This window comes from Populus alba, chromosome 3 (genome assembly GCF_005239225.2).
Source record: "Populus alba chromosome 3, ASM523922v2, whole genome shotgun sequence".
Taxonomy (NCBI): domain Eukaryota; kingdom Viridiplantae; phylum Streptophyta; class Magnoliopsida; order Malpighiales; family Salicaceae; genus Populus; species Populus alba.
In genome coordinates, this window is record NC_133286.1 from 10,094,835 (window position 1) to 10,114,674 (window position 19,840).

General features: G+C 30.8%; 1 protein-coding gene across 1 annotated transcript; it reads left to right on the forward strand.

Annotated features, from left to right (window-relative positions):
- The first annotated feature begins 7,778 nt into the window (after window positions 1-7,778).
- Window positions 7,779-10,429, forward strand: LOC118037978 (zinc finger CCCH domain-containing protein 39). Its single transcript, XM_035044175.2, has 2 exons — window positions 7,779-8,632; window positions 9,817-10,429. Exons 1-2 carry the CDS (start codon window positions 8,071-8,073, stop codon window positions 10,047-10,049), a joined length of 795 nt encoding a protein of 264 aa, XP_034900066.1. The 5' UTR covers window positions 7,779-8,070; the 3' UTR covers window positions 10,050-10,429.
- Window positions 10,430-19,840: the final 9,411 nt, after the last annotated feature.

Consider the following 19,840-nt stretch of genomic DNA (forward strand, 5'->3'; position numbering starts at 1 on the left):
GGCTTTTCTCAAGCCAAGGCGCATGTGGAACATGAGTTAGACACTTTTTTTTCTTTTAATTTAGTCCCTAGTTTTTTTAACATATCTTTGATTCAACCTTAATTTTATTTTTTTTTAGAATTGGAAGTTTTCTTTCCTTTCAATTTAGTATTTTGATTTGTAAAATCTATTCAATTTCGTTCTATTTTTTTAATTGATTTTTTTTTAAGATTTGTTTTTTTGATTTCATCCTTTAATATTGGATTAGTTGAGAATTGGACTTTATAATTTATTTATTTTGGTTTTATCTTTCTATAGGGCTATTATAGTGTGAAACAAATATTCTAAACATAGGGTTGATGATCAATTTTTTTGATTGCTTATTTTATTAACATTTAGTTAATAAAAAAATGATTTTGGAAAAAAGTTATTAAACTTCATGGACTTCATAAACCCGGTTTATGAGTTTAGCAGGGTAACCTTAGTTGTCTTGGTTCATATGTTTGGTAAGGTATCTATTTTTTTAGTTGAACTAAATTTTTCAACATATGGTTTAAACAAAAATTAGTTTTAGAAAAAAGTCATGTTATAAAATTTATAAAGTCTATGAACTTATTTATGAGTTTGGAGCATAGTTTTTAAACTCAACTTGATAGTCGATCTGGATAATGATCGGGATATGAATCAGCTAGGTTGACCTATCTAAAAGGAAAGCTTTTTCTAATAATGAAAAACAACCACTGACCCATAATGATGTAATGTCATGCCACTAGTCACTCGAAACAAATATAAAAAAAAAAAAAAAAAAATGTTGCCTTGCTACTTAAAAAGCACATGACCCACATCTTATCTCTTTGTTTGCTATCTTACCTCCTATTTAGCTTTTGGCCTTAGTTCTACAATTATCTCAATATAATGAGGTTTTCTAGACCAAGCCAAAGTACCATTCATTTCTTTCCCACATTATCCCAACTTGTTTATCATTATCACATAAACAACTTTCATGCATAAAAAATGCCCCCTTTTCTCCTTCTTTCTCTAGCCACGACCTTTACAAGTGTGTCTTTTAGCTACCCACAAGAAAATCCTGCTTTTGCTTCTCCTTATTTGCTCTCGATTTTGTTCTTTCATTTCTAATTTACTCGATTAAACGATCTATATTCACCCATGAATATGGTGACTCCTCCACTGTTAAATCTAATCTCTTTTGCATGTCATTCAAATATTATATTTTTCATTTATTTTTAGTGTTTAGTTGCTGGATATTTTAGTGTTTCTGATTGTTGTAAATTTAAGAGTTTTCTAATTGGACTTGAAATTGTTTGATTTTTACATGTTTTGATTTAGAGATGGGTTTTTCCAAGTCAATTCTCTAGGTCGAATGAGTTTTTGTTGGGCTAATTGCTTATTGGTTTTTATGTTAATCTGAACTGGTCTAGGTCCAAGTCGACCTGTTAGGCCAAACAGAGTTTTAAAACTACGTTTTGGAGTGTTTAACTTTTCTTTCTTTCTTTTTCTTTTAATTATTCTTTCCAGTTCCATCATTTAATATCAAGTTAATGGAGAAATAAGTTTCATAAAATATTTTGTTTTGCATTCTATGAAATTATCGTGGCCTAAATTTTTTTTTTTTTGGTATTATATTGGTGCTTGATTTTACGATCGTCTATTTTTATTGTCATAAAGTTAAATAAAAAGTAGTTTTGAAAAAAAAAAAACAATTAATTAATGGAGTCCATAACTTAGTTTATGGGTTTGGCATGTTGACCTATGTTACTTAATTCACAAGTTTGGCAAGTTTACTAAATTGAACCCAATATGATTTATATATATATATATATTTATCCTTTAATATTTAATTGGTTGGTAAATAAACTTTATGATTTATTTTTATCTACTTTTTATAGGGTTATGACGGTCTTAAAGAAACATCTATCTAAATGCTTGATATTGTGAGCATCTGTTTTTTATCATATAATTAAATAAAAATAATTTTAAAAAAAATTGAATTTATTAAACCTAATAAGTCCATGACTTTAGTCGCAAGGTAATTATGGTCGATCTAATATGTTGTCGTCTCAATATGTTTTTTAAAAATTGTCATCTTGAAGTTGTTTTGAAAGATAAGTCATGTTTTAACTAGTCATCTAGGTTGTTTTTTAACCCGTGAAATTGACCAATTCAAATTAAATTAGCTTTACTCAGCTGAAAAACAAGTCCTTTTATTAGGATAAGAGACTATCTAATGTTTCAGTCATTAAATATATAAGGAGTAGAATGTGTGTGTGTAGAGAGAAAGTTTGTGAAGTAGGGAGAGTAATATATAGGGTAACTTGAGTGAGCTTTTTCTCATTCTAATTTTTTATTTAGTAACTTGTGGTATTTATAGATATCAGATGTTACATAAGCTTACCTAGTAAGAGAAAAAAATAATGAGGAGTATTTGTTTTCTTAGAAATTTAAGTCATTGGTTGGAGTGCCACACTTTCATTGGTAGTTAGGTTGGCACTTAAGAGTAAGTCATTGGTAGGAATGATGGTCAAGTTAAGAAAGTTAGCATAGAGTCAAGCTTAAAAACAACTACTAGGGGAAAGGGTGGTTATAAGAAAGGGTGTTTACTATTAAGAGAAGGTGGCAAGTACAATTGAGTCAGAATCTTCCCTCTTTTTTTTTTCCTACATTTTATTGGGTTTTTAAATTAACGGTTGATTAGGCTAAGGTTAGAAAAGGGTTATGTATGAGAAAGAGACTAAGAAAAGGGAGAAACCTAAAATAACCAGTCCTAGTAAGGCTGATGGCAACCTAATAGTAGCTACCAAAAATAAGGTAGCCCAACAAAAGTTGTTATTAGCCGAACTATGGTTGCAAAATATTAGTCTTGGTTTTGTAGCCTCGGTTTGGTTTTTTTTCTTTTTTAATGTGAATCATCAAGTTAGTACATAAAAAAACCTTGGATAAACAAAGCATAAAAGGTATAAATCTTGCATGTGGAGTAAATTTGTATCCTTTTGGTATTTCTTGGACAACAAACCTTCTGTTTTGCCAGAACCCAAAAAAATTTACTTATTTATTTTTTTTAAATGTATTTCTTTGAATTTACATCCCTAGTTAATTGCTAATTAATCATAACTTGAGAAGTTTAATTTTTTTCATCAAGAAAATGTTAGTTTCAAGAACAACATCATATGATTGAAGCATAAGTGAGCATGTAATCCATGAAATGGAAAGGTGACTCGTGTTTGTGTGTGTGTGTGTGTGTTAAGTTGTTTAAGATGACTTTACATAAATCTAGCATGAACTTGTGAATGATCAAAAAGACATGGATCATAATGTAAAGTGATAATGAACAACTTAGCATGACAATAATTATCAGAGACTTTAAAACGTGTGGTATATTTACTATAAATCAAGAGTATATGTATTGTGGACTTGCTCAGTTGAACTTTGCTTCTTCTCTTTTTCCCCAGATTGTGAGGATATGTTTGTCTTGGCAAGAATGTGGCTCAAGGTTAAGGATGCTAGTCTTTTTTACTAGAGATGCATTTCTCTCTAATCAATTTTATTTAGTTCTTTGTACCATTTTTGGAGCTGATTTACATGGACAACATAATAAATTTAATGTTGGAGACTATATTATGATATAGATTAGACCTGAACTACATCCTTCGAGAACTAATAAAAAATTACAGGCATATAGTGTTAGGCCATTCAAAATGCTACTACAGGTTGGTCTAAATGCTTATGTTATTGATTTACCACTTGATTTTGATATTAGCTCACTATTTAACATTAAGGATCTAATTGCATACAAAAGACCACATCTTATTCCAAATGATCCATTTAAGATGCCACCTAATCTCATTTATGATGATTCTATTAAAACATCAACCCCTTTCACCATGAGATTAGCACAAAAGGATAATATCAATGTCATTCTAGATGAACAAGTTGTTTTTACTAAGGATATGAAAGTTCAATGGTTTTTAGTTTGTTAAGTGAGCCAGCTTAATTTAGAATGCACTTGGATCATTAGAGATACATTGCAATAGAATGATCCAAATCTTTGAGAGTATTATTAGAGTTGTTCAAAGCTACAGTTGATGTGGTTGAGTTTCTCCAACCCTAAGAAATTTGATGAGGACAACAGACCCACACCGTAGATTACACAAGTATATGAACGAATATGACAAAGAATGGCCCAAGCTGTTACTTTTTGGTTAGTAGATTGAGCACATCTATGTCTATTTCATTGTTTTATTTTATTTATTTGGGTTATTTATATTAGACAAACTTAATTGATGGGCTGAACCCAATAGTTGGATGTTTTAGGATTATTCTATTTATATGTTTTTTTTTTCATTTTATGAGATATATTTTCGAATAATTTAATAAAAATAATAGACTTTTCCTCCCATAAATTCTCTCTTCTTTCTAGATTCCCCCCCTTTCTTAGCTTCCTCCTTTCTTTTTTTCTTTTATTTTTCTTTAGTTTATTGTCCTGTATAAGTCATCACAGGTCATTCAACAGTCAACTAGCTTGGACTCGCTGATAATATGGGAACCTATTGGATGTGAAGGAAGCATATTATATCCATAGTTTTGAAACTCGGCCTGGTCCGGCGGGTCGACCCAGGACCCAGCTAACCTGGGCCTGGGGTCGTGCCAGGTCTAAGTAAAAAACAGTTGGGGATTTGGCCTTTGAAACTCGATCAACGTGGCGGGTCGACCTGGGTAAACCCAGCTGAGACCCGACCTTATTGTTTTTGGCATCCATCTTGCCTTTCATCTTCTCGTGGCTATTGCTATAAACTTCTTATTACTTGAAGAAGTAGCTAGGGTGAATGTGTGAAGACCAGGTGGTGTAACTCGCTCGACGATCACTGATTCGTCGGCCCAGCTCGGCCAACCTCCGTGTTCGACCACCTTAACTCGGTTAGTCCCATCACGAGTCAAGAATATATAGATGTCTGTGCTGAGTTCCTCCACTTCACCTTTCCATAATCTCTCTCCATAAGAAATGACAACTGTATAAACACTAGAAGGAGAAACTGTAGGGCTAAAATCAACAATTCCATATGGGGTGAGTCTCCGAGTCACCTCGACGGTTAAATTGGTTGTGTACACTGCAGCCCAACTCGTCCTTGATTCGCCTGGGTTTTCATATGTTGACAAATATACTAATCTCCTTCACTCACAGTTAAAAACATGAAAACCCAGGCTAGCCAAGGATCATTTTGGCTTACCTCTCTTTCTTTACCAAACAATATCCACTCACAGTGGGCTTATCCTTCATCAAAATTCCACCTTTTCCATTCAATAAAGGAACTTGTATAGGTTTAGGAATTTCAAGGGTTGACCTTGATCGAGCGGATCATCTCTTCCTTCTAGCTCCATCTATGGTTTATGGATCTTGGGGATGGTTTACAATAGGCAACCCTGGAAGCGAAGAGACTGAGGAAAAGGCTTATTTTATTAGGATGTTTTTTTTTTTAGGTTGAGCCGGGTAAACTTGGGTCAACCCATCTGACCCATGACTCGATCATTAGATCGAGTTGATCACCGGGTCGGGTTTAAAAACTATAGCTATATCATTATAGGTTTATATTTAATTATGCCCTTGAAATTTATTAACATTTACCATTTTAATCTCTTGATTTTCTTAATAAGCTTTCAGACACTAGTTTGAGGTTAATTAGTCCTATTTTTGGTGACTTATTAGATCTTAACAATATGTAAACTTTGACTCTTCATGTTGTTTTCATTTTATTTCACTTCTTTTTACTCTATTTCTCATTCCATTTGTATTTGCTTTAGGTATCTGCATAATGCATCACTTGCTAAAAAGACAAAGAATTTAGAAAGCCTCCAAACATCTCGAGAAATTGTATACATGCTCATCGTATTAAGAGAAGCCCATGCCTCATTTCTTCAATTAGCTTAGTAACAAATACAAGGGTTAGCCATTGGGTCCACCTTTACTTAAACAGGCTAGTGTTTAGAGTAATTACCCATCAATAGACAGTGAAGTTTTATATCCTAATGAGTACAATTGCCAGGAAATAATTGCAGTTGAAGTGGATGTGAGCCCCAAAACTATTTAGCTTGCAGAGGTGATGAACACTCTACCAGCCATATCAGTTGGTATCTATAACCTGCGGTATTTGACCCTCTCCCCTTTTCTTTTGCTTTTGTTTTGAGATGATTGGTGAAATTAGCCTTTTGTTTTTTTAGGAAGGGCTGACAACTATTTTCAACTGAAGATAAATTCCCCAAGAAACAATAGGGAGGCTTTTCTTTCTCTTATACAATTCTTAGCTACTATCTCCAGTGAAAAGGAGCCAAAGGTAGCAGTATCCAGCTTTCCTATGAAAAACTTTATTAATTCTTTAGCGTTCATGAGATGTCATGTGGTGGCGAAAAATTCTGCAAGTCCCAGTAGAGCTGTAGGCTTGGTATATTTATATTTCATATACTGTTGAGAAACTCCTTGCTCCTATGAGCTCCAAATCTTACTTTGTTAAACAAATGAATCATATGCCAACATTTATCTATGTAGAACAACTTTGCAATTCAATTTGTGTCCAATAGATGAACTTCAAATGCCATTTATGTCAACACTGGCATAAGCTAATTGTTGGCTTGCCAGTGAGATATTCGTTCACTGGTTTCAAGAAAGAAAATGGTTATTGGGATCTCAAGTTTCTTAGAGAAATCTTATCCTGCAAAGAAGGATAAAGATGTAGTTATTCTCCATTTGTTGTGCAAATATAAAATTCAAGATTTTTTGATACATTATAATGGGGTTTATGTTCTTGATATCATGTTTCCTTTTTGTTGTTCATTGATCTCTCATGTTTCAAACATGATCGAGGAAAGATTGATTGCAGTAATGATTGATATCTGTAACCTTCCCCTGCTTATTGAATCCCAGATCTCAAGAGTTGGACCAACCACAACAATAGTGATATCATTATGTGCTCTGAAATTCCTTGAAAGAAACAGAACCATATAAAAATTCAGCAGTATAAGAATCGTATGATTTAATTTTTAACAATTTTATAATGTTTTTGATAGAGTATGATTTAATTTTTTCTTATTTTAGGGAAAAGATTTTATTATTTTTTCTTAATGTTAGGAGGCATTCTGTCTTTGTACGTAGCCCTATTTATTTATTTTCCCATTAATTTTATTCAATGGTTTTTCTATATTTTTTCTATTCATGTTTTTTATATTATTATCTTATTAAATAAAATATTTTTTTCCAAGATATAACATTATTAATAAAATTAAATTAAATTTATTGTCCATGTTTCGAGATCATATATCATATTTATCTCTCAAGTTTTCTAAATAGTTTTTGGTTAAATATCACTTATTTTTCACATAAAATTATAACATTTTTTCCGAATATATGCACCTTTACACGGTTTTTTTCCTTTGATTTTATTTAATTGCATTTATGTATATATATTTATTTTTATTATCATTTAATTAAATAAATAATTTATTTTAAAAAATAAATTATTAAATACTACTGAATATACAAAACATGTTATGAGATATTGATTTACATGTATCTTTTCATTTTTCAAGTTTAGTTTTTGATTATTTTTTTTATTAGGAAGCGCAGGTAGATAGCTAATAATATTAATAATAATAATGTATAATATCTGACTAGGACATGATAGTCAAAAACTCTTTTGATGAGGCTATTTTCGTAATTGGGACAGTAAAGTTAAAAATGCTTTCGTGTTTCTGCCACAGGCCTTAGCTTGAGCCTCAAGTTGGGGGATATTTGGTCCCGGCTAGCACGAGCTGGGTTTTTCAATTTCCAGCTGAAATCGTTTCTCATTCAACAATGGATCATCCAATATTTCCTCCCTGAATGTAGAATCATACAAAAAGCAAATTTTGTGTTTGGGAGTCACTTTCTTTTCTTCTCAAATCAGCTCCTCTGAGTATTCTAGATTTTGGGCTGTAAGTTTTTTCCTGTATAAGAACTCAAAGAAAAGTACTGAAAGATAACTTGTTTGGATACCTGGAATGAGTGATTCTGCACCTTCTTGCAAATAATTTACTTTTAGTACCCAAATGGTTCATTCTGGTTCTCAATGCTCCACTCAGAGCAAAGGGTTTGGGATTGTATCTAACATTGGAGACCCCTTAAGGAAGAAACCAAGATTTTGTGAAAATAACGCTGGCCCAAGCTCTAAAATGCTTGTGGGAAAAAGCAATGCCATGATGACTGGTGGTGGCAGCTTCAAGACCCAGTTGTGCATGAAGTTCAGAACAGGGCATTGCAGTCATGGAAGCAAATGTCTTTTTGCCCATGCTGTTTGTGATTTGAGAAAGGCCCTGCCTAACTTGAGAAGGGTTGTTTTCAATGAGGATAAAAATCTCTGTAGGATGTTCAACTCTGGCAAAGGATGCACGTATGGGAATACGTGTCGTTTCCTTCATGTGGTTCCTGAGATTTTTCAGAAAAATTTGGGCCAGAACTGGGAGAGTTCAGCTATAAGCATTGGAACTACAGGGACTGCTTCTTCAGGAGGTCACAAAAAAGGGTATAAGAAAACAAGGCTTTGTAACAACTGGGAGATGACTGGAGGCTGCCCATATGGCGAGGTGTGTCACTTTGCTCATGGACAACAAGGTATTCTAGTACCTTCACTTACCATAACTATCATTTTAGGCATGTTTAACTATGGGCATGGTTTAATCTATGTTATAATTAATTATGTTGTTCACCTCTGTGTGTGCTTGTGTGTGGCTGGTGTTTTGGGATTATTATGTGGATGGTAGATTTTGATTAGCATTTAAGCATTATCAATGGGATTAGGGTCTTCGAAATTACACACTTGTTATTATAATTTAATTGGCCAGTACACAGGATATTTAAGGAATCTATACAGCGCGGGAGAATTTACTCCATGGCCACAATTGTTATATCTATGTGCTATTATTGTTCTTCGCTAATTGAACTTTAATCTGTAATAGGCCCATGCCGGTATCTTTTAATAGCCAAGAGCTGGAAAGCAAGTTGTTTCGTGATCTCTCCCTGATGAAAACCAAAAGGAAGAGTTTATTCAAATATGAAACAACTTTGTGTTGTTGGCATTTGTTCCAATTCTTCTTTCGCCAGTCTTGGTAACATATTGGTGGTGATGGAATTAAATGTTCTTTTTTTAATTAAATTACTACAGATAGAACTTTTCAGTCTCTTAAAATCAAGAAGTTCGAATTATGTATCCTAGAGAGTAAATCACGGCGCTGGCTATAATGGAGCAATGTCATTTTTTTCTGGAAAGAACCATTGGGCTGTATTATAAAGCTTTATGTGGCAAGAAAAGAAAATCTTTTTATGATTTTCACTGTTTCTGTCTAAGTTAATTCTGTTCATGGTGCTCTGAGTTTCGATAGGAGAATTCTGTTCATGGTGCTCTGAGTTTCGATAGGAGTCGTCCAACATGAAGTGAGCTGTTTCTAGTCTTAGAATGAGATTAATGAGAAATTAAATAAAGAACTTGAGATGATGCGCCATTGGCTTAATCACACAAACGAATGACATTTCAACGTGATCTTGACTTCTTGTGCTAAAAGGAAACTGAATGGCTCCAGCACCCCTAGCATGGCAAACCATTCTATCATCTCAACAGAGGCGTTTAAAGCCAAAAATTCAGAGATGTTAAATTATAATTAATTCCGTTAGTTCATGTTAATGGGTCCCAGTTCACTAATGGCCAAACCTTGATTATGGTATTGATCTTCTGTTTGCTTGGAACCTGGTAAAGATGACACTTTTGGTTGAGTAACGTTTGTTGTTATTTCCTTCTACAGAGTTAGAGAAGTCTGATGGCAACATTGCATTGGCATCTGGGATTGTGCCAACTAAAACTTCAAATTCTTTTCTTATTGGCAAGGATGACATTGGTTCTAATCACAGGCATGAAGCGCAGGCAACGCATTGCATGTTCAAGTGGAAAGCACTCAAGAAAACAAGGGGTATATATGCTGACTGGATAGAAGATATGCACCTTCTGCATAGTTCACTGAATGAAGTAGAGAACTGAAAACTTTACTTGAACAGTCTTAAATAGATAAACAAAAAATTCTGTTGGATTTAGCTCCCTTTTTCTATTTTGTTTTCTCTGTTGTGGTTGTCGAAGGATCTTGATTGATTTCTCTCTGATCCTCTGTCATCTTGGTTTCAGATGTAAAAACCTCTCGTTTGAGGAGTCTATATGATATTTTGAGTGATATCCGTGTCATTTTGACAGCATCATATATCAACATGAGGAGAATGAATTTTTCTTCGCATAATATAACAAGTAAAGCTGCTCTTATATAAAGTTGAAGGTTTGAACTGTCAAGGGTCTCAAGCTAGAGACTTCTACAGACTCAGGCTGTCTGCAGGAAATGGAGAGTTGAGCTGTTCGTTAATTTCTTATTCATTTACTTGCCATGGTTTTGCTCTGAACTTCTTGGAATTCTTGTTCATCTTTTCCTTCTGAAGCTACCGCTCTCTTTCCTCTCTCTATTGTTTTTTTATCACATAGAGTTTGCCAATATAATAGTACTGCTTTACATAACTCCATTGATGGGATTACATTTTAACTAGTCATTATCTATTCTAGTGCCTTTTCGTTTGAGTTGTAGAAACGTTGACTTAGTGCCAAAAAAAAACCTTTGTATGCAAGGTTGCTGGGTTGATTTACTAGGACAATCAAGACTCTTGTATCAGTGGTTGGACAAACAAATTATCAAGATGTTTCTGCTTCAGTTTTGTATACAATTATGTGGATTGAAATAACTAATGTATGTCAAAGAACTTATTTATCTTAATAGTTCAAGTTGTTAAGAAAAATTTCAATATATAATTTATATTATTCTTTAACATATCTTTTCAGATAAAAAATTTTTAAACTTGAAATCTATAAATACATATATTATTTTGTGTTTAAGTTTTATTAAAAAAAAATAAAAATAATAAAATTTTAACTCATGATTACTTCATCATCAACATAATAATTTAAATTATTAAGTGAAATTTCAAGATATATTTTATATTACTATCAATAATATATATGACAACATGAAAAAGAAATTATATCCTTAGCTAGGTTAGCCTAAACTCTCTCAAAATCTTCCAATAATTTCCTCTTTTTTTTTCCTTTTTTCCCCCCCTGTATTTCCAGTCTCAATCTCGGCAGACCAGACCTTCTTTCCGTGTCTGCATTGCAACATTGGGCAAGCAACGCATCTTTGTAAACTAAGAGAAAATTCAACAATTCGAGAAACTCAATAGAATTATAGGGTTTGGAAATGACATGCGGCGTCGTCTTGTCATTTGTCAAAGCCAAGAAAGACAAAATAAAACGGGCTTGAAGGGGAAGAAAAAGCAGAGGTTTGAAAATAAATTGGATTCGAGGACAGAAGTTATGGAAACTGATGTGAGCAAGTTGACGAGTGATCGTGATGCCCAGCAAAAGAAGAGCTACTGGTCCAGGTAATAGAAGGGAAAGAAAATAGCTAGAAAGCTATCAGAATTGAATGTTCTCGGTATGCAGCGAGAAAAATTTGACTTCAAACGATGCCTAATCAACATTTGACTCGGTAACGAATCTCTTCGACACAAACGATGTTAATATTATTGGTCGAAATTTGTTTTACAAAAACATAGCTAACGAACACCTTGCAGGACAAATTACAAGTGAGATCCATTTATTTCATTTATTTTTTTACATTAAAATTTTGTTCAAAATTATTTTTCAATAAGGATACTTTAATATTAAACATTAATTTATTTAAAATAACTTCTAATCATTAAATCATTTAGTTTAGTTTTTGTGGTTAATTTCTTGTTATATAAATTTAATTTATTTTAGTTTTTATTTGCTAGTAAAAATATTATTTTGAATTATATAATAATAATAATAATAATAATAATAAAATATCAAAATGCCTTTTACTAAAAAAATGGTTACTTTAATGAAAGTTGATTCAGCAAATGTTATTTCAACAGGAAGGATCCCACCATTACTTTTTGTGGTATTTAATGATAAATCTAAAATCTTTATTAGATTGAACTTTAAGAAGCTGTAATAAGAAAATAATTTTTCTTTTCTAACCATATTAAACTTAACAAAGTTATTAGTTGAAGAAACATTAAAGTTATTAGATGATGAATATGATCTCACCATTATACTATGAATAAATGGAATTACAGTAATTATGTGTGCAAGAACTACATCTTGAATGGATTGGACATCATATTATATGATATATATATAGTTCAATCAAGAATGCAAATGCATAATGAGAAGTTTTGGATCAAAAGTTCAAGGCAAAATGCTAGTATGAAAAAATATCATAGTCAATAGATTTTTTATTTTTAAGATGGTTGATTCAAGGATTATGATAAGCCAAGTTGAAGAGTTGTAACATATCTTATTATATACTCATGCAAAAGGGATTGTTCTAAGTAAATCTTTTTAATTGACAACAATTATTAATAAATTATCACCGTCTTATAAAGACTTTAAGAACTATATTAAGCATAAATATAAAAAAAAATAGTAATTAAAGACCATATTCTAAGGTTGGATATAGAAAAGGATAATATGTTGTATAAAAAGAAATTCAACTCTTGTAATATGACCTCTAATATAGTTGGATAAGTGGTGAAGAATTACAATAAAAACCAAAAGAAAAAGCTTGTTGGAAAGGGAAATGACATTTGGTGAGAAGTTCCATAGCAAGGATGAAGGAAAAAATGATATTATATACGAGGATAATTTGGTTTTTTTTTTTATCTAAATTTAAAAATTGAGTTAACCATTATAATTTCTGAAAGAATATAAACAGAAAAAAAAATACTAAACTATAGAAGGTTTAGGGTAATTTTCTCTAATGATAATAATGCTATTTTTTTTCATACTTATTTGAGTTTTGTGGTGTGTGACTTAACATGTTAGGACATATGATTATAATTTTATACAAAGATTAATTAATCTTGAATTATTATCATCTATGACTTTTGAGAGAAACCATAAGATTAAATAAGATATTGTATGAATTATGGAAATATAAGAGACCTCTTTCTATAAATACCTTAAAGTAGAGAGTGTCTTGTAAAAGTGAAAAATAATCCTAAAAAAAGTTAAGATATGAACTAATATTATGAATTATGTATTCATTTGATATGCTTACAATATCATTGCATATTATATTTTTGTACATAAATCAAGTATTCAAGATATTCATCCTAATACAATATTAAAATAAAAAAAATATTATATTTTTTTAAAAGACATTTTTTCTTTTATGAAATTACAAGAAACTCATTCACATAAGAGGATAAGCGAAGAAAGTTCAAGTAGTTATCATCAAATAAAAGATGATGAAGTTGACATAAGAAGTAAGAAGACAAAAATAATCAAAGTATATGAACTTGATTTTCTAACTTACCTCTTAAAAAATAAACCTTGAAACTATTTTGAAGCAATGTTTTGTCATGAATCTTTCTATTAAAAGAAAGCGTTCAATATTAAAATTTAATTCATTATACAAAATCATATGTAAGAACTAGTAGATCTTCCATCCAAAAATAAACAATTAGGCTATAAATGGATCCTTAAGAGGAAGATGAAAGATAATGGCACCATTGATAAATATAAAATAAAACTTGTTGTTAATGGCTTCAAACAACAAGAATGTGTGAATTATTTTGATACATTCTTGCATTAAGAATAACTTTCATATAAATATCAATAGCTATTATATCCATTAATAAACTTGAAATACATTAAGTAGATAAAAACACAACTTTCTTAAATGGTGACCTTAACAAAGAAATCTACATGAAATAACCTGAGGGGTTTATTGTTAAAGGACAATAAAAAAATTTGTAAACTTGTCAAGTCATTATATGATTTGAAACAAACACCTAAATAATAGCATGACATATTAAGTTTAAAATCAACAAGGTTGATAAATGTAGTTTTATGAAAAATATAAATAAAAATGATGTTTTTGTATGTCTCTGTATGGATGATATATTAATTTTAGTTAACAATGATTACATGATCAAGTTTACTAAGAAAATATTAACTATTTGACATGAAAGGTTTAGGTGTCACAAATGTCATTCAATGGATTAGTATTATCTTGATCTCACTATATTGGGAAAATTATAGATAAATTTTATAAAGATGATAATAACGTTGTTAAAAAACCAATTGATACATGTGTATATTGGTCCTAAAAAAAGGTGAGAGGGTATACCAATTGAAATATTCTTGGATAATTGAGAGATTGATATATGTTAGGTATTATATAAGACTAAAAGATTGCATACTAAGTTGGCAAACTAAATAGATTTACGAGTAATCCAAGTATAAATTATAAGAAAATTATAAATAAGATACTATAAAATTTAAGGTACACCTTAAACTATAGATTACTCTATACTAGTTACTTGGTTGTACTAAAAAAGGTATGGTGATGCAAATTGAATATTTGATATTAAGTGTTTAAAATCCATTAGTGGTTATATCTTTATACCCGGAAGGAATTCTTTAAGGCTCTCATGAAAACACTAGGAAGAGAACTATATGAGTTATATTGTCTAGGTTTTACATAAAATACGGAGGAGTTTAAGACATCGTGTTTATTAAATAGCCGAGTAAATTTGATTGTATTTTAATAAAAAAAATATTAAAAGTCAAAAGTTACCTATCTTGATATAGTGATTTATCAAATTATTATCTCTCTACTAATATTTGAGTTTTTGTATATTGGTTAGACAATTTTCATTCACGAGAATTATTAGAAATTTGTTTTAAAAAATAATAATTAATGGGAATATTTGAGGACAAATTAAAAATGCAGTCCACTCACTTTTTGGGTTAACGATTTGTTGAAAATTATTCTAAAATAAAAATACTTTAACATAAAACATTAGCTTTGTTCAAAATAAATTATAGATTAATGAATAAGAAATTTATCTCAAAAAATCATTAATTAACCCTCAATTTCACATTAAAGGATTACAAGATTTTTTGTAACATATGTGATGGAAGTTGAAGAGTTAAAATTGAATCCACGTAACACAAAAGCCTTCAAGGAGAAGAGACACTATACTTAAGCCGCATATACATGCTTGATTCAACTCAACATGGTATGACACATGTTTAGGCTCATGCCCTTGTCTGAGATTTATGCTTGAGCTTGAGTTTATTTTAAAATAATTTTTAAACCTATAAGCCGGTTCATGAACAAATTGCATGCAATATTATCTTCCTTTATTTGAACAACCTTTTTCATTTAATGAAACAAAATCTGTTTTAAAAGCAAAAATAACTTTCATGTTTTAAAGCTAATAAATGATGGAAATCAATTATAATTATTACTAGAAACATTAGTTTTGGTTACATATTCCAAAATAAAAAAGGGCTAAAAAGGGGATGCTATGCACAACTTGCAATTAGGGGTGTTCAAAATAACCGATTAACCGAGAAAACCGAGAAAACCGAAGAAAAATTAACCGAAAAAACCGAACCGAAAGTAAAAACCGATTAAACCGATTTAAAAAACTATAAATGTTAACAGGTCCGGTTCGGTTTCGGTTTTGACCCAGAAACCGAGCCAACCGAACCGGACCCATTAAACCATTAAAAAAAAAAGTTACTATAAATAGTTAAGTTAACCTAATTAGCCTCCCTCTCTAACCCTAACATATTCTCATCTCACTTCTCTTACAATCACAAAGCCGTCTTCATCTTCCTTCCCATTTTCAACAAAAACCCATCCTTAATAATTAATCCACAATCTTCCTTTCCCATAAACCTTCTTTATTGAAGCAACGATAGTAAGGTAAATGACTAAATTCCATCTTCTTTGATTCTTTGTTTCATGGGTTTGAATTTTAAAAGTGTTTTTTAAATTTCTAAGTCTATTCCATCTTCATCTTCATATTTTTATTTTTCAGAAATCGTCTCCATCTTTTCTAGAAACCGTCTCCATCTTTCAGGCGTCTTCATTTTAGCAACAACAACAAGGTAAATTTCATCTTCATCTTTGATTCTTTATTTAGTGGGTTTACAACAATCATATGATTTGTCTCTCTTTTGCTACGGATGAGGTCGCTGTAAATAAAAGGAGACATAATAAAACTTGACAGATGGGTCTATTCAAGTGCAAGATGGTTGTTGCGGTCTTCTGAAATTTTTTGAATATTTGCGTCAACTTTTATTATCCTTAAATAAGGTTGATCGAGGTATTGGAGCGTTAGTTCTGGGTTGCTGCGATCTGATGACTGGTATAGAGTATGGGCCGCAACATGGAAAGGAAAGACATGCTGGGAAGATGGAAGAGATGGTCATGGAAGATGTGTGTTTACCTTGTTACTGTTGGAATGCTGGTTGCTTTTCTAATGGGCTTGAACATGGCTTCAATAGAATAGGAATGCCTTGCAGTCTCTGGAACTTATTGGAGCCTCATGCATGAATCAATCATGCTCGTAGAATGATTGATTTTTCTCTTTTTTTTGACAATTTGGGGTGGGTGATTTAACTACAGCACTGCAACTTCATAGTCTTGGGGCTTGGTGTGGAGAATGCTTGGTGTGGATAATTTGGGGGATTTTATAATATTATTTATTTATATATGTTTAATCTAGCATTTTAATTTTTGTTTTTGTAAAATTTGGTGAAAGTTTAAAAATCTCAACTGATTATTTGTAAGTTATATTGATGATGTTGGTGCAATCTTGGAATATAATTGTTTTGTGTAATTAATTTACTTTGCCTTATTAATTCCTTTTAAAATTTTGCATTCCTAATTTTTTTAATTGTCAAACTATAATATGTTGCTAATTTGCTAGTGTTTTTTTATAGCATTATCCTTGCTGGATCTTTTGGCTTTTGCTGTTGCTGGAAGTTTTGGATGCTGCTGTAGTGCTGGTGTCGGATTTTTTCTTCAACTTATGCCGAATGTTTATGATAATTTATTACTAGTTACTATTTGCTAATGTATCTATTTGCTAATGTAAACTTTTTTTAGTGTGAACGGTGTCCAAATTTGATCATGCATCTTGCATATTTGCATTGATTTGAATTTTCATAGCATATTTCTTTGTATATTAAAAATAGTAAGATAAATCATACCAAATTTATTGTTACTATAAGCAATTAAGCATTTCAAAAAAATTTCAATATTTTAATTTCATTAGAAAGCTTATAATAAAATTAATCAAATTATAACATTTTAAAGAATTTTGATTAAAAAGCCTATAAATTTAGCCCAAGAAGAAAATTTAATGGCCCAATTTAATTTAAGCCTATTAAAAAAAGTCAAAAAAGCCCATTAATTTAATGATTAGGTTTCCCGGTTTTTTAGCTGCAAAACCGGATTCAACCGAACCGAACCAGTTCGGTTTGAACCGGAATCCGGTTCGGTTCGGTTTGAAATTTAAAAAATATGAGGTACTTGGTTCGGTTGGTTTTTATGGTTAAAACCGAACCGAACCGGACCGTGAACACCCCTACTTGCAATAGTTTTTGTTGCCTTCTTCTCCTCTGTATTTCCACCTTTCTATTTCTTTTTTGTTCTATTTCTCTTCTTTTCCAGAACTTAGGTTATGACGTTTTTGACTTTTTGTACAGGGATATTGAGTTTACTTTTTCACAAGTTCAAAGATCTTGTTCGGAGTAATATTAATTAATATGGTATTATTAAAATCTTGAAAACTGGTTAATATTTGTGTTCATTTTATTTGCACCAAACGACGAGTAACAAAACTTCGATAAAATTTTTAAATATTAACATAACATGATAAACATCTATTATATAATGAAAGGATTTCAAAAAATAATTATTTTTAATATTTTTTTAAGATATTGTATGTGTAATTTGTTGTTTATGCATTATTTATTAACGACTTATAGTTTTATTTTTTTTAATTCTTCAAAGTTATGTTTAAGCTAAGTTACACAAAAATAGTACAGTTAGAGGATATTTAGTTTTATATCCATGCAATATTGTGCTTCAAGATAAACTAAACATCATCATAAAATTACCAGGTTTAACAATGTTGCAAATTCTGAAAATAGAAACCTCTCTAAACGTCCATGTATAATATTTTTGTTAAAAAAAACTAATTTAATTTAAAAACTTAAGTTTTTAATTAAAATTTCAAGATATAATTTATTTTATTTTCTAATATACTCTCCTCAAATAAAAATTCTTTAGACTTGAAATTTATATAGATACATACTATCTTATATTTAATTTTATTATATAAATAAAAATGATGAAATTTAAACTCGTAATAACTTGTTTATCAAGGCCCTGATACCATGAGTCATCTTATTTAAAAACTTAAAATTTCAAATGCAATTATAAAATATAATTTATATTATTCTTTAACAATTCCAAGTAAAAAAAAAATGTCTTCTTTTTATAAGCTAGCAAGCTCCTCGAAGCTGAAAAACTTCCCTCAATGCCTATGGATCAAATTCATCACCCGTTCAATATATATATATATATATATATATATATATATATATATATATATATATATATATATATTCTTTTCTTTCTCTTTTATTCCACCGCCAACTCTTGGAAATACGAAGTGCTTGAATAAGCTTAACATCTGCAAACGTTACAGGTGAGTTAACTGCCAACCCTGCGTTAGCAGGAATAAGACTTATCGTTCGTGCATGCCTCTAGCTAATGGTCCCATCAACAGCAGAATGATTGTGAGGCCTCTCATAAACAGAGTGCTGCTGTTCTTCTTTTTTCAGTGCGTGTTTGATGATGATACGGCGAAGATATTCTTACAGAAGTGTGTGTGGATTAAACAAGTTTTGATGCATCTTTTTTCAGTGCTCTATGATCTGTAGTTGCGTTTCGTCCTTTTCTTCTTCCAAGTACCCTCAGTGTCTTCAACGAAGACAAGAAGGGTGAGGTGTAGGTTAACCATCTCTTGAATTTATGGTGAATGCATGTTCTTTCTAATTGCAGATGCGTTCACCAACTCCCACCACCGTTCATGGTTGATTTCCGGTCATCGGTTGATAAACCCAGCCGCTGCTTAATGAGCTTGCGAGGCACTGTAATCAAAGATTAGCAAAATTTTAATAATGTTTTTCTAAAGTAATGACAATTTCATCAACGAATCGGTGCCTTGGAAGTTTCTGTCCATCGAAGGCTGCATATGTTTTGGGAAATTGACTCTTTATCTAGATTTTGGTAAATTAGCAGCATTGTTATTGGTTTAGGCTAATTGATTGATTAATTTTTGTTTGAAAATATATTAAAATAATATAATAATTTTAAAAATTATTTATAATATCTGATAAAAAAATATAAGAAAATTAATTAAAACAAAAATAATTTAATATTTTTCAGAAATATAATTTAATTACTGCACCCAACAATTGTGACTTCTTTTTCTATCAATCTACTTCTATAATTGTTTTTAGAAATGTAATCCGATAAATATCTTTACTGGTTATTTTTAGAGTTCGTATGGGAGTGTTTTTAAAAATATTTTTAAAAAAATTTAAATTTTTTTTTTTTAAAATTAATATGTTTTTATATTTTTAAATTATTTTAATATATTAACCTCAAAAATAATTTTTTAAAAATAAAAAAAATATTATTAACATAGAATTCTTCTTTCAAACACCTTTTTATATCCGTACACTTTGGCAACTTCTTCTTTCTTTTTTTTTTTTCCTGCTGCCACCGAGAAAAAGACGCCCACCATAAAATTGATAATGACTATTAACTGTCGAGCAGCACACAAATTTTCCATTGCCCATCATAGCTTCTCTGCAGAAAGCTTTTACGACGT